The sequence below is a fragment of the Scyliorhinus canicula genome, chromosome 12 (assembly GCF_902713615.1).
Source record: "Scyliorhinus canicula chromosome 12, sScyCan1.1, whole genome shotgun sequence".
Taxonomy (NCBI): Eukaryota; Metazoa; Chordata; class Chondrichthyes; order Carcharhiniformes; family Scyliorhinidae; genus Scyliorhinus; species Scyliorhinus canicula.
The window spans coordinates 122546753-122560818 of NC_052157.1; the positions used below are offsets into that span (position 1 = coordinate 122546753).

The 14066-nt window shown below is 49.7% G+C and overlaps 1 protein-coding gene across 1 annotated transcript in view; it reads right to left on the reverse strand.

Annotated features, from left to right (window-relative positions):
- Positions 1-14066, reverse strand: part of LOC119974769 (eosinophil peroxidase-like) — a 64582-nt gene that overhangs the window by 30665 nt on the left and 19851 nt on the right. Inside the window, exons 4-6 of the mRNA XM_038813985.1 lie at positions 12506-12638; positions 5207-5336; positions 171-377 (exon numbers count right to left, since the gene is read on the reverse strand). Coding sequence (XP_038669913.1) covers positions 171-377; positions 5207-5336; positions 12506-12638 — 470 coding nt within the window. The remainder of the gene's footprint in view (positions 1-170; positions 378-5206; positions 5337-12505; positions 12639-14066) is intronic.

Genomic DNA, 14066 nt, shown 5'->3' on the forward strand with positions numbered 1-14066 from the left:
ACCATCAAAATCATATGATTTGGTCACTTATACAGTTCTTCTTTGTGGGATTATGTTGTCCAATAGCACTTAGATAGATTGTTGGTCCAGGATTTCTTTCATTCTATTCTGGGCACAATAGCAAAATTTGAAACACTACTTCAGAATGAAACAGAATTGGGAGGTCTCACCTTTATTGGGAAACAAGGGCTTCTCTGAACACAAGTGGATTCACAGTCGATGCCATCATTGAAGGTTTGGAGGCTGCCAGACACGGGACTTAAACTCATGTCGTGATCGATCCACTGACCCCACTGCATAAACAAATGAGTTGTTTCCAAATCCAAGGGCACGTTTTCATTGGGTGTTTTCAAGATTTTGTTGGACACGTCTCGAACCTGGAGCAGGAGTGCAAAGCATTCATTAGACAAAAACTAGACAATGGGCAAACCTCTCTGCCTCGTGCACTGCAAACATGAACCACGATCAGGCGGAGAATCGGGCATCCAACCAGAATCAGAGCCTGAGCCTGATGCTGAATTGGGCGCCATGCTCGGCTCCCTCGCTGGTGGCAATGAGGTTCCCGCCCCACAGGGGCATGCAAAACTGGCATTTGCATTTGTTCAAATGTATTTAGCGCGTTTGACCCACTATCCTCTGGGCCTCCGTGATGCTGCACCCTCTCAGGCAGGAGTCAGGCAGTTCACTGCAGGTATTTACAAATGAGGACTGGGCACCATGGCTGCTGAGGTAGAGAGAGAAGGTTAGCAAAGTTTGAAAACTGTAAAAAATTGTAGCGCTTGCTGGGGTGTGGCTGCCAGGTCTGGAGGGAATAGCGAGGAGTGACTTGCTGATGGCTCCGTGGATTTGGGATCTGGGTGGCCTGTCTCAGGCTGCTATTGCTGCAGTATCAGAGGCTGGTTTAGCACAGAGCTAAATCGCTGGCTTTTAAAGCAGACCAAGGCAGGCCAGCAGCACGGTTTAATTCCTGTACCAGCCTCCCCGAACAGGCGCCGGAATGTGGCGACTGGGGCTTTTCACAGTAACTTCATTTGAAGCCTACGTGTGACAATAAGCGATTTTCATTTCATTTCATCTGTTTTAAACACACCCATTTGGCAGAAGTTACAGGCCCCTGGCTGCTCACTCTGCTGACTTCTCACTGTAACCTGTAAATGTTTACAGAGCCTCTGATCATTTGGCAGCTCACCCAGGCCTCCTCACTGGAAACCTCAGACCCCAGTTGACCACCAACGGGATGGGTGTGGCCAAGCTCAATCAGTGGCACACCAGGTGCTGGCACTCCTTAGTGGACTCATCAGGTGCACAGCCCCACTGCAGAGGAAGCAGAGCTTACCCCAAACAAAGGACACATGCACGGTGCCAATTTGGCACCCTGCCTGGCACACTGCCCCTCTCAGGGCAGAGGCTTCAACAGTTACATTATCAGATGGCCCACTCCACCAGCTGTTTCCAAGCCCTGCCTGCCAACTGCGCCTCTACTCCCATTCATCCTGCCCCCAGTCAGGTTGAAACACCCAGAACCCATATCACACTGCAGCTACACTCCCAGTAGACGCACACCTCCCTGCCTCACCCTCATCTGTAGAACCTGCCCACACACAAGCCTCTAAGCATGGAGGTGATTGGTGGCACACGGTTACCCTCTCCACCCCACAATCAGGTGCCACCCTGCTTGTGGGATGACTCATGGCCCACCCAATGAGGACACCCACAGTCGACCCCACTGGGGAGACAGGACAGGGTCCGCAGAGCCTATCGCTGACATGGGTTGTGACAGCCACCGGAAGGAAGCCCCTTGTCAGGAATGGATGCTGAGGACAGAAGCTCCCTGGGTGCCACTCGCTGCTGGGGACAGGGGTGCAGTGTGGAAGGCAACAGAATGGGGGCAAACGGCTGAGGAATGGGAGTGGGTTTGCGGGGCGGGGGGGGGCGTTGGGGAGATGTGGAGGGTGGTACTCAAGTGCAACTTCAGTGTAGCCTGCTAGATTTTGATGGGCAAGGTAATATTCATTTTGGTAACATATCTTTTCTTCCTCTGCAGAGAATGAATTTCAGAGTACAGCCAACAATACTAGCCATCTACTTGGCCACAGCTATCCGTTGCGGACACATGGAGGCTGGAGGCCCAGGGCCTGATCGGGCTGGACCCTACACAAGAGAAGCCTGCCACAGAAGAGCAGGGATCAGCCAGTGAGGCTCCAGTACCAGCTGTCTAACAGGCTGGGTGGGAGGTGCTGCATCAGGCCATGAGTATACCATCTGCGCCTATCCTTCGAGGAGATGCCTGGCCGCCTGTGCTCCCAATGAATTGGCTAACCTGGAAGACGGTGCACCACCGGTGTCAGATGACGGTTCACCTGGCATCGCTGAGGTTTGAAGGAGGATACCAGCTCCCGGTGGCCATCAAGGTGATGGTCGCCCTGGGCTTTTATGCCTCGGTCTTCCCAGGATGCCCGGCCAGCAGGATTTGCTGCCATCACTGGTGTGCCCCAGGTCCAAGGGGTGATCGATGACACTCAACTCCCCCTATGAGCACCGGCTAACCGGGGGGGTGCCCTAATCGGAAGGGCTTCCAGTCCCTGAATGTGCAGTTGGTATGTGATCACCAGCTGCATATCATGCATGTCTGTGCCCGATATCCAGGCAGTGTGCATGACGCATACATCGTCATGCACTCGTCGGTTCCCAGCCACTTCGAGGAACTCCCTCGGGTGACAAGGGATACCCGCTGAGATCTCGGTTAATGACACCTATCCAGAGATCCAGACTGATGGGGAAACCCATTAGAACGACATGCGTGCAACAATCAGGAGCGTCATTGAGTGTTCTCAAGATTAGCTTAATACGTGAACACTCCAATATAGCTCCAGGAGGTTCTCGAACATTGTGCTGACCTGCTGCGTCCTGCACAACATTGTGCAGCATAAGGAGGACATTCTGGAGGAGGAGGAAGAACGCCTCATCTGGCGACGAGGATGAGGAGGATAGCCAGGAAGAATCGGGCATGGACACCAGGCTGCTCAAAGTGTGCTTCAGAGCCGCCGTACCCTGGACAACCTTATCACCTTATTGCCGACTAGGAGGCTTGATCACCAGCAGCTCCACTACCCTGTCCTACCTCTCCATACTCTTTCCCCCCCTCTATTGCGTCCAAGTGGTCTCCCTTCCCCATAGCTGTTAACATCCTCCCCTGTCCCTCCTCACTTCATTTGACCACCGCAGTCCTTCCTCACACCACTCTCATCATTCCAGTTCCCCCTCCCCCATTCGAGGGTCCTACCTGTCTACAGGACGGCGGATGGTAAATACATGTCACGTCTTCCATCTCACGGGCCCAGATATCCTTAGGGGTAGTGGTGGTGATGGAGGGCTGTTATGGAGATGGTGAATGGTAATGGGTCACTCACTGGGTGAGTTGTCTCGCAAGGCAATCTCACACTTCTGGCCCTATTCCCTACCGCCTCTGAGGGTGACCCCAGGTGGAATGTTTAATTGTCCTGGGAGTCCTGCTCCGTGCCATCCTCCCACGCACCCCTACCCGGCACATTCTCTACACCAGCCCAGCCCACCCGTTACACCCTTCAGACAGAGGATTGAAGCAGGTCGGGATGTGAGGAAAAGGTGTTTAATCATGAATATATACAATTGTTGTGTGCTGACCCTTCCTTCTAACCTGTGCCAACTTAACTTAGCGCCTTCTAGGTGTGACCCCAGACAGCACTTCGGACAGGGAGGCAGCATGCTGGATATCTTGCCCTCTGACAGGAGGTGACTTTGGTGGTCGTACTCTGGAGGGCCGGGACCTGATTTCGGATGTCGCAGGTGATGAGGTGTCACCTTGTTCTGCCCGCCAGATGTGCCAGTATCAGGTGTGGGGGGATTCAGAAGCGCTGATGCGTTCCAGCAGCTCCGCTGTGGGGAGCTCCGGCAAGGTTCCCATCACTTCCTCCTCCCTCGGGGTTCTCAATTGCCCATGGGACAGAGGTGAGGCCGAGTGAGTTCCAGAGGCTCCACCGTTACCTGGCACTGCCACTCCTGGAGACCCGCTCTCGTCTCAACCAGCCCTTAACCAAGGAGCACTGAGACTGGGCCATGTCTCTTAGTGAGTGAGTCATGTCCCTCACTGCCTCACTCATGTCCCTCTGTGACTGTCCCAGGTCAGTAAGCACCAGGCCAATGCTCTCGAAGCCCTCAGCCATGACCCTTTGTGACAGGTTCAAGCTCTGAAGCGCCGCAGCAATGTCCATGTGGACCGGGTACATGGCTGCCTGTGACTGGGCTCGTCTGAGCTTTAGCCATTGACCGCACAGTGTGCCCCAAGCCTTGTATGTTTTGACCCATAGGCTGTGTCTGCAAGTCATCTGGCCAAAGAGGACAATACAGGTGTTGGGGATTGGTGCAGGGTGGGATGTGAGGAAGATGCATGAAGGTGGGTTTTCTTTAGCCTCTATTGGAGTGGGAAAGGGGGGATGTGGGGGGAAGGGGGGAGGGGGCTGGCGAGCGCGGTCACAGAACACGGGCTGGCCAGCCTTCATTTGCGGTGTGAAGCCCGTGGGGCCTTGTTAAGTAGATCAATTAGCGTTGCATTGCGGTGACGGTCTCGCAAGTTCCAGTGGCGGGAAGCTCGTGGCAGTTTCCGCTCACTACCACACTTTGAAATCTTTCCGGAGAATTGTACCCTTAGTCTCCCCAATGGATCTCTCCAATGGAGATTTTCATTTAATATTCATCCATCATAGAGCCACCTTCACTGCACTCTCAGCTGTTCCTTTGTGACATGTTAGTAACCTAAAGCGGAAGCGAATAAAGCTGAAGACATAACAACAACAGAAAGAACAGTGCAACTACAGGGACAGCCAATAGGAGAAGATGTTTCTATCCTGTCAAAGTGAGTCATTTCATACACCAATCAGCATTCCAGACTTTCCAAAGTGGTGCCCCAAAGCTACAATGTGCTAAGGAATGGTTTTGTACTATGTGCTGAACCCACGAGGAACTAGGTTGACTCAATGCAAAGGTAACTCATGGAAGAATGTTAAAGGGTGAGTAGAGAGCTGAATCCTATCTGACTGGGTTGGATTTGCTTCTTGGACTCTATAACCCATTGCAATGCCTGTGCTCAGTATCATGGGGTTCACCGCAACTGACAGTAGGTTTTTCACAGTGAATAGTATTTGTTTGTGTTTGATGTGTGAACCGTTACCAGTGGCAGAGTGTATCTTGATACTCTTTTGCCTGGAGTCCAGCCCAGTGGAAGTGAAATTCCATCTTCATAGCGAGCTGGGAGCCATCGGGTGAGTGCTGTGTTCGACGATCCGAGTCGAGGATGCATTCTGAAATAAGGAAAACATAACATTCACTTCATTTCTCCAATTCACCCAAGCCAAATGGTAACTTGATTTGAATAAAACTCACATGAATAGCATCACGATAAGGCCAGGACTGATAGTAACAGTTGAATTTCAACTTCTTGGGTGGGATTCTCCGACCCCCCCCCCCGCCAGGTCAGAGAATTGCCGGGGGGGGGCGGTGTGACTCCCGCCCAGCCACCAGCTACTGAATTCTCCGGCACCGGGGTTTTGGCGGGACGGGAATCGCGCCGCGCCAGTCGCCGGCCGCTGGCAGCAGCCACCCCGGCGATTCTCCGCCTGCGATGGGCCGAGCGGCTGCCCGTTTTCAGCCGATCCTGCCGGCGTAAATCAAACCAGGTCGGTACCGGTGGTACCTGGCTCTACAGGCGGCCTGCAGAGACCTCGTGAGGGCGCGGGGGGAATCTGGCCCCGGGGGGTGCCCCCCTGGTGGCCTGGCCTGCGATCGGGGTCCACCGATCCGCGGGCGGGCCTGTACCATGGGGGCACTCTTTCCCTCCGCGCCGGCTGCTGTCAACCTCTACCATGACCGGCGTGGAGAAGAACCCCCCTGCGCATGCGCTGGGATGAAGCCAGCACAGCGCGCCAGCCGGCGGAGGCCCTTCGGCGCCGGTTGGCGCAGCGCCAAGCCCTTCCGCGCCAGCTGGCACGGTGCCAACCCCGCCGGCACCGGCCTAGCCCCTGAAGGTACGGAGGATTCCGCACCTTCCGGGCAGCCCGACGCCGGACGCCACTCCTTAGTGCCGGTACAGCCCGCCCTGCCACGTAAGGGAGAATCCCACCCCTTAATTGACAGCTGAAAGTTTAACTTAATAATGAACAAAAGTGGCATTAATTAAAAGTCAGAAATGATTACTACCCCTGGTGTAAATTCTTTGAGGTTAATCTTCATTTTGGGAATTGTTCTATAATCACTAAACTCTGAGCCATTGACTTCAGTAGAAAGGAGATCAGGCCGATGGATAACAGAAAACCAATCAACTATTCCTTTTCCCCTAAGCACCAACCTGATTAAGGCAGTAAGCGATGTGGGCCTTCACCAAATGTAGCTGATGGCCTTTGTATGCAATGTCAACGAGTGTCCAGAGACATTAAGATTTCTAAATAGGTGAAAAGCTTCAATACTTCTCAATGAGTATTGAGAACCCCAAGTGGAGGGAGAATTTGTAGGGTGATGTATTTGGAACTTCAAAGAAGCAAGAATAAAAGGTGAAAGGAACATTATTCATTGCATTGGTAAAATAAACAGAAGTTTGAAAAGATTGAGACAGAGAGGTTCAAAACTGGCCTTGAGAGCCAATCAGACTTCTATTGGCCAGGATTGTGAAAGTAGATTTTATATCTTGTTCAGATTTGGACTTGATACAGTTAAGAATTTTTGAGGTAAAAATAAAGGTTTGGCACAATTGAATGAAGTCATTCTTTGTGAATGCAACTTCAGGATTCGAGGCAATATTGGACATCCATCTAAGATGAGAGGACATAGTGAGGTCACGAACGTTAATAGCTGAAGAAGAACTAAGATGAAGATAGCACAGGTAAGATATAGGAACAATTAGTTTGCCTTGTTGGGAATAGGTGATTTTGGGACCGTAAATCTACTGGATTGGGGAATAGCAAGGAGGGTGAAGGATATAGTCCAGTGTGTGTGTAGAAAGCCATCTGTCTACGATTTTAAGCACTGTCTCAATCTATCATGGTGGCCTTCACCTCACACTTATAGCTAAAGGAATACAGTATAAAGGTAAGGAAGTGTTGTTGCAACTATACAAGGCATTGGTGACACCACATCTGGAGTATAGTGCACAGTTTGGTCCCCTTATTTGACGAAATATGTGGTGGCAATGGAGGCAGTTCAGAGGAGGTTCACTAGGTTGATTCCAGAGGTGAGGGGGTTGTCGTATGAAGAGAGATTGAACAGTTTAGGCCTAGTTCAAAAGAATGAGGGGAGATCAAATTGAGGTATACAAGTTAATAAAAGGTATGGATAAAGTAGATGTGGAGCGGATGCTTCCTCTTGTTGGGCTTCTAGAATGAGAGGTCATAGTCTTAGGATAAAAGGTAGCAAATTTAAAACAGTGTTGAGGAGAACTACTTCTCCCACAGGGTTGTGAATCTGTGGAATTCGCTACCCCAGAGTGCAGTGGGTGCTGGGACAGTGAGTTAACTTAAGGAAGAGTTAGACACATCTTTAATTGGTAATGGGATGAAGGGTTATGGAGAATGGGCAGGGCATTGGAGTCAAGGCCAGGATGAGATCAGCCATGATCAAATGGAGGAGCAGACTCGATAGTCCAAATGGCCTAATTCTGCTCAAATGAACATATGAACTTATACTTTCAGCAGACGCTTGCAACACTGGAGGGGTAAATCAGATTTCTGAAAATGTCCAGTCTGAACATAATAGATGGATGTACAACAACAACTAGCATTGTACATTTCACATTTATCACAGATAAACAACCAGAGGAGCTGGAGAAGATTACAGGAGTGCTGGGTCATGGAGGGATTTGAACATGAGAACATCAGTTCCAAACTTGAGGCGTTGTGGGGCAGGGACCAAGACAATTCAGACAGCATGGGGTTAATGGATTAATTGGACGTAGAACAGGTTAGATTATAGGCAGCAGAATTTTGGATCGGCTCGATTTTATGGAAGAGCAAGATTTGATGGCAGCGAGGTGGGAATTGTATATTTGAGTCTGAGCATTTCGAAAACATGGATGAGGGTTTCAGCAGCTTGAATGCTAAGGCAGGAGCAAAAACGACCAATGTCGCAAAACTGCAAGCACTTTGGAAATGCATAGTAGTTTTACTGAGACTCAAACGTCAAGGGTGGTTTCTTTGTTTCCTGAATCGTTAGTTGTGATTTACAGCACGGGAGCATTTTGCTTTGGTTTTCGTGAAGTTTCAAGATTGTAGGGAATGATGTCAGATTTGAAAAGGTTCCCTCGTTTCAGGCACTGGTCCCTTTTTTTTCAAAATAACTAACATTAGTACTCTTCAAAGAACACACCTCTCTATCCTCACCTCTGTATATCATAGAACATAGAACATAGAACATAGAACAGTACAGCACAGAACAGGCCCTTCGGCCCTCGATGTTGTGCCGAGCAATGATCACCCTACTTAAACCCACGTAACCCGTATACCCGTAACCCAACAATCCCCCCATTAACCTTACACTACGGGCAATTTAGCATGGCCAATCCACCTAACCCGCACATCTTTGGACTGTGGGAGGAAACCGGAGCACCCGGAGGAAACCCACGCACACACGGGGAGGACATGCAGACTCCACACAGACAGTGACCCAGCCGGGAATCGAACCTGGGACCCTGGAGCTGTGAAGCATTGATGCTAACCACCATGCTACCGTGAGGCCCCCAAATGGTTTGCCATTTTTTTCCAAAACATTGGGCAGGATTCGCCAATCCTGCGGCAGTGTCCACGCCGCTGTAAACGCGTCGTGTTTTATGATGGCGTGAACGGGCTGCTCCCATGTCTAATTCTGGCCCCGACAGGGGGCCAGCACGACACTGGAGGGGTTCGCGCTGCTCCAGCTGCAGATCCCGCCGCGAACTGGGCGCCGTGGTAACCGTGCATGTGCAGTTGCGCCGGCGCCAATGAGGACATGCGCAGTGGCGCTGGCACAAACGCGCGCAATGGCCTCCTTCAATGCGCTGGCCCCGATGCAACATGGCGCAGGGCCACAGGGGCCGGCACTTAGGAAAGGAGGCCCCCAACCACCGAGACCGGCCCGCCGATCGGTGGGTCCCGATCTCGGGCCAGGCCACATCGGAGGCCCCCCCGGGGTCAGACCCCCCCTGCCTCCCCACAGGCTGGCCACCCGATCCGTACACGCTGTGGTCCAGCTGGCCCAGAGCTGGTTAGAATGGCGCCGGCGGGACTCGGCTCTTTTCCTACGCTGCTCAGCCCATCCGGGCCAGAGAATCGGCGGGCCGGCCGCGTAGAGTGGCCCGCGACCGGTTTCGTGCCAACCACACTGCAGAGAATTGTGTGACGGGCGTCGGGGCGGCATGGCGCGACTCGCGTGGCCTGCCGACGATTCTCCGACCCGGTGCAGTGTTCGGAGAATCCCACCATTTTCTTTGATCCATCAATGACGGACAGCCTGCATGAGAGTCATGAGAACCTTTGGACACTGTGAACACATCATTATTCATCCTGATTTCCCTTACCTAATCTTTACCAACTTTACAATCCTCTCCTTGATTATCCAATAAAGTGGGATTTCCTCATTTGGTTCCAGAGTTGGGATATTGCTCTAACTGCTTCTCTTCCAAACTCTATATTATCTCCATAGTCCAAAGAAAATCAATCGTCACCTCTCACTTCTTATTTACCCACATGTTGCTTTTAAGTAGGATCATCGAGAAATGTGGTGATTATAGCCATCTTTACTTCTGTACCATTTATCCTGATGCATTGCCTTTGTGATGCCAGGGTTCCTTGGCCAATGTCTTCTTGGTTAACTTGCACTTTGCCCTGGAAGCACTGGGAAGATCGAATCCATGGTGATCAGTCCCTCCCCCAAAGCCTGTAACCCTTCCCTGCCCACAATCTCAGGCTGAGACAAAATGTCTGGAAGCTCAGCATCCTGTGCAATCCCAAATTTAATTTCTGGTCCCATATCCTTGTCCTCACGAAGACCAAGGATTTTCCACTGGAATTTCTGGTCTCCCCCATGGCGGGCATTGTTGCGGGTGGGACAGAAAATTTGATGGAGAAGCAAAAGGTCCATTGACTTTGGGCGGGAACTTCTGTTCTGGAAGGTCATGGCCGTTTTGTGCCTCTGTCCTGCATTATCTCAAATTTTGCTGAAACCTTCTCCAATGCCGTTGTCATCTCCAGCGTCAAATATTCCAATGTGGTTCTAGAAAACTTCTAATCCACCAACATCATGAACCTCAACTCATTTTGTTAATTTTACTTCATTACAGCTTGATAAGGCACTTTGGGTTTTTTTCTGTGCTGAGTAGATTTTATAAATTCAAGTTGCTTTTTAGTTTAAAACTGTTACTTCATTTTTTGGTTTTAGTCCAGTGTTATAGATTTTGCGGAGTTATGGGTGCAATCTCCATGAGTTCCTTGGCGCATGCACAGATATGGGAGAGTCTAAGATCATCTGGCTTTCCTGAAGGCCATTTTGGGACCATGCATTCATCCTCAATCAGTTATACTTGGACCAAGGCTCCAGACAGCAGGCGGAATAGGAAAATGGAGGGTAGGCTGTTGAGGTAAGTTGCCATGCCGAGTCTGAAGCTGCCTTGTTGCTTTGCTTGGTATGTGTGGAGCCTGCTGGTGCTTGCTGTCTGAAGCATTGAAATCATAGAATCACTACAGTGCAGAAGGAGGCCATTCAGCCCATCGAGTCTGCACCAACCCTCTGAAAGAGCACCCTAACCAGGTCCCCACCCTATTCCCTGCAACCCGTTAACCCACCTAACCAGCACATCCCTCAACACTAAAGGGCAATTTAGCATGGCCAATCCACCTAACATGCACATCTTTGGACTGTGGGAGGAAACCGGAGCACGCGGAGGAAACCCACGCAGACACAGAAAAATCGTACAAACTCCACACAGACAGTCACCCATAGCCAGAATTGAACCTGGGTCCCTGGAGCTGTGAGGCAGCAGTGCTAACCACTGTGCCACCCTGCCGGCCCTTATAGAAACGTGCAATCTGAAATTGCTGCGTTTGTGTTGGTGTCTGAAATGCTGCTGTTGGGACCTTTTGCCTGTGCCTTCCTTTGCAGTTTCCAAATATTTCTTTATTCTCCTCCTTTTTCGCATTTTATCCTAAATTTACACCCACCAACAATAAACAATAATCAGTAATAAACAATAATCAAATACAAATATGTCAATCCCCAAATCAATAACAACGATCCCATCCTCTCACCAAACCCAAAACATTCACCCACATGTTCACATAAACAAATGACAAAAAGGAATCAGGAATCACCCATGGCCACCATTAACACCCACCGCCCCCCCTCCCCCCCAACCGTCCCGCCCCCCACCCCCCCGCAACTAATGTTCAATGCTATCCAGTTCTTGTAACCACAGTAGTAATTTGTAGTTTTGTAGATTATGACTTTAAACTTAACCTCAATAGTTATTTGTAGCATTGTTTCTAAAATTCTATCCTTGCGCCTTAGTTGTCTATTCAATGCTGTTCTAATCACAGCAGTGCAGTTATTCGGAAGCACATATCACATCTACGATTAAAGCAACATGCATTCCATAATCTATTCTTGTGCAACATAACAAATTGTTCTTTTAAGTGGTGCACTCTTTATTCTAGTATAATATGATTGACTATGAAGCTCATCATTGTTAATGTGAATCTGGTTGATCGTTTGTTTATTTGGCAGCTACACCCACTCGTCATTTATTCACATTTTTAAAATTAAAGAATTTGGGTGTTTGGTGCATTTGTATGCAATGGGAAGCATTGTAAATTCATCAAGAACCTTGCAGGCCCATTCCTTTGTTAATTATTTAAGTCTAAAACCCACCTTCCTGTCTGTGAGAAAGCCTCATCCAATATGATTTTAAAAATTGGGTGGGATTTTATGCCCCAGCAGAGGTGACCCAGATCTTCTGGCCCCGCGTGTGTCTATGGGCCTTTGCATGACCCACACCCTCAGCCATCAGCGAACACACCACGGGGGTCACCAATGGTGGGACTGGAAGATACTGCTGGTGAGGACGGCCGAAGATTTCAGCCCTTTCAATGCCCTGCAGAGACTGGAAACATTTAATTTATATTCAGAAGTGTGTATCTGAGCTTTCTTCACTGGATTCTCCAAACAGAATGTTTCTGTTAACACAGCCCATAGTTTACCATTAATAAATGTTAATCAAAATCAAGGTTAAAAAGCATTTAGTGAATGGTTATATTTATTTAGCAATGATTATTCAGTAATTAGTAATTCACAAAGTAGAGTGGGCAGTGGTTCCCAGTACTGCATAACCAACCGATTTGCCATGGTCATCTGATTTTGCAGAGGCAAACATCTTAAGATCTGTTTAATAAAAACCTCTCACAGAACCACATTAAAGAAGCACAGCTACCCTTATACTTGCAACATCCATTCCTACCTGTTATTGCAGACAGAGGTGAAGGTCCTGTATCGATTTGACCAACAGTCATCTTTACAGACTGGGGGCTGACGTATGGCTCGACAGCCCGTGACTTTTGTAATGGCGTCCAGGTCACTCGCTGTTAACAAATCTGCAGGAAACACATACTCTTTATGAGTTGCAATCACTGAAATATTCACACACAAATTGCATCAGTTAAATAACAATCTGACTTCCTGTTACAACAGGAGCACCAACAGATCCAGTCAGTAAATTCCTGGTAGTGTAACAGGTGTTCACCACACTCCAGGTTCTGTGTATATTGGTTTGAATTACAGTCTAGTTTACTGTTGAGTGTCGCTGTCTGCTTGATCACTGATCCACACAACTACACATGTGAGACCTTCACCTGTTCTCAAACATGTCATAATATGGCATTTTCGTGTTGCTGTGGTGGTGTCTCATTAATGAGGTCTTGAGCCTTAGAACATAGAACAGTACAGCACAGAACAGGCCCTTCGGCCCTCAATGTTGTGCCGAGCAATGATCACCCCACTCAAACCCACGTATCCACCCTATACCCGTAACCCAACAACCCCCCCCCTTAACCTTACTTTTTAGGACACTACGGGCAATTTAGCATGGTGGTTAGCATCAATGCTTCACAGCTCCAGGGTCCCAGGTTCGATTCCCGGCTGGGTCACTGTCTGTGTGGAGTCTGCACGTCCTCCCCGTGTGTGCGTGGGTTTCCTCCGGGTGCTCCGGTTTCCTCCCACAGTCCAAAGATGTGCGGGTTAGGTGGATTGGCCATGCTAAATTGCCCGTAGTGTAAGGTTAATGGGGGGATTGTTGGGTTACGGGTATACGGGTTACGTGGGTTTAAGTAGGGGTGATCATTGCTCGGCACAACATCGAGGTGCCGAAGGGCCTGTTCTGTGCTGTACTGTTTCTATGTTCTATGTTCTATCTTTGACTGTGGGAGGAAACCGGAGCACCCGGAGGAAACCCACGCACACACGGGGAGGACGTGCAGACTCCGCACAGACAGTGACCCAGCCGGGAATCGAACCTGGGACCCTGGAGCTGTGAAGCATTTATGCTAACCACCATGCTACCGTGCTGCCCCTGAAGTGCATGTTTAAGAGCCTTGCGTGTTTAATTAAAAAAAAATCAATTTAGAGTACCCAATTATTTTTTCCAATTAAGGGGCAATTTAGTGTGGCCAATCCACCTATGCTGCATATCTTTGGGTTGTCGGGGTTAAACCCAGGCAGACACGGGGAGAATGTGCAAACTCCGCACGGACAGTGACCCAGGGCTGGGATTCGAACTCGGGTCCTCAGCGGCGTAGGCAGCAATGCTAACCACTGTGTCACCGTGCTGCCCCTCCCTGTGTGTTTAAACGTGAAAACCTTTATTCAGTAGACTTTAACTATTTACAGTTCCAAGTTATGGTCACGCATGGTGCCACTCCACAATGCAGACTAGCTGCTTACAGTTCCTATCATGTGACTGTATACATCATACCGTGATGTCCAGTCCCACGTTAATCCTTACTCTGCCAGGCACCTTTATACTG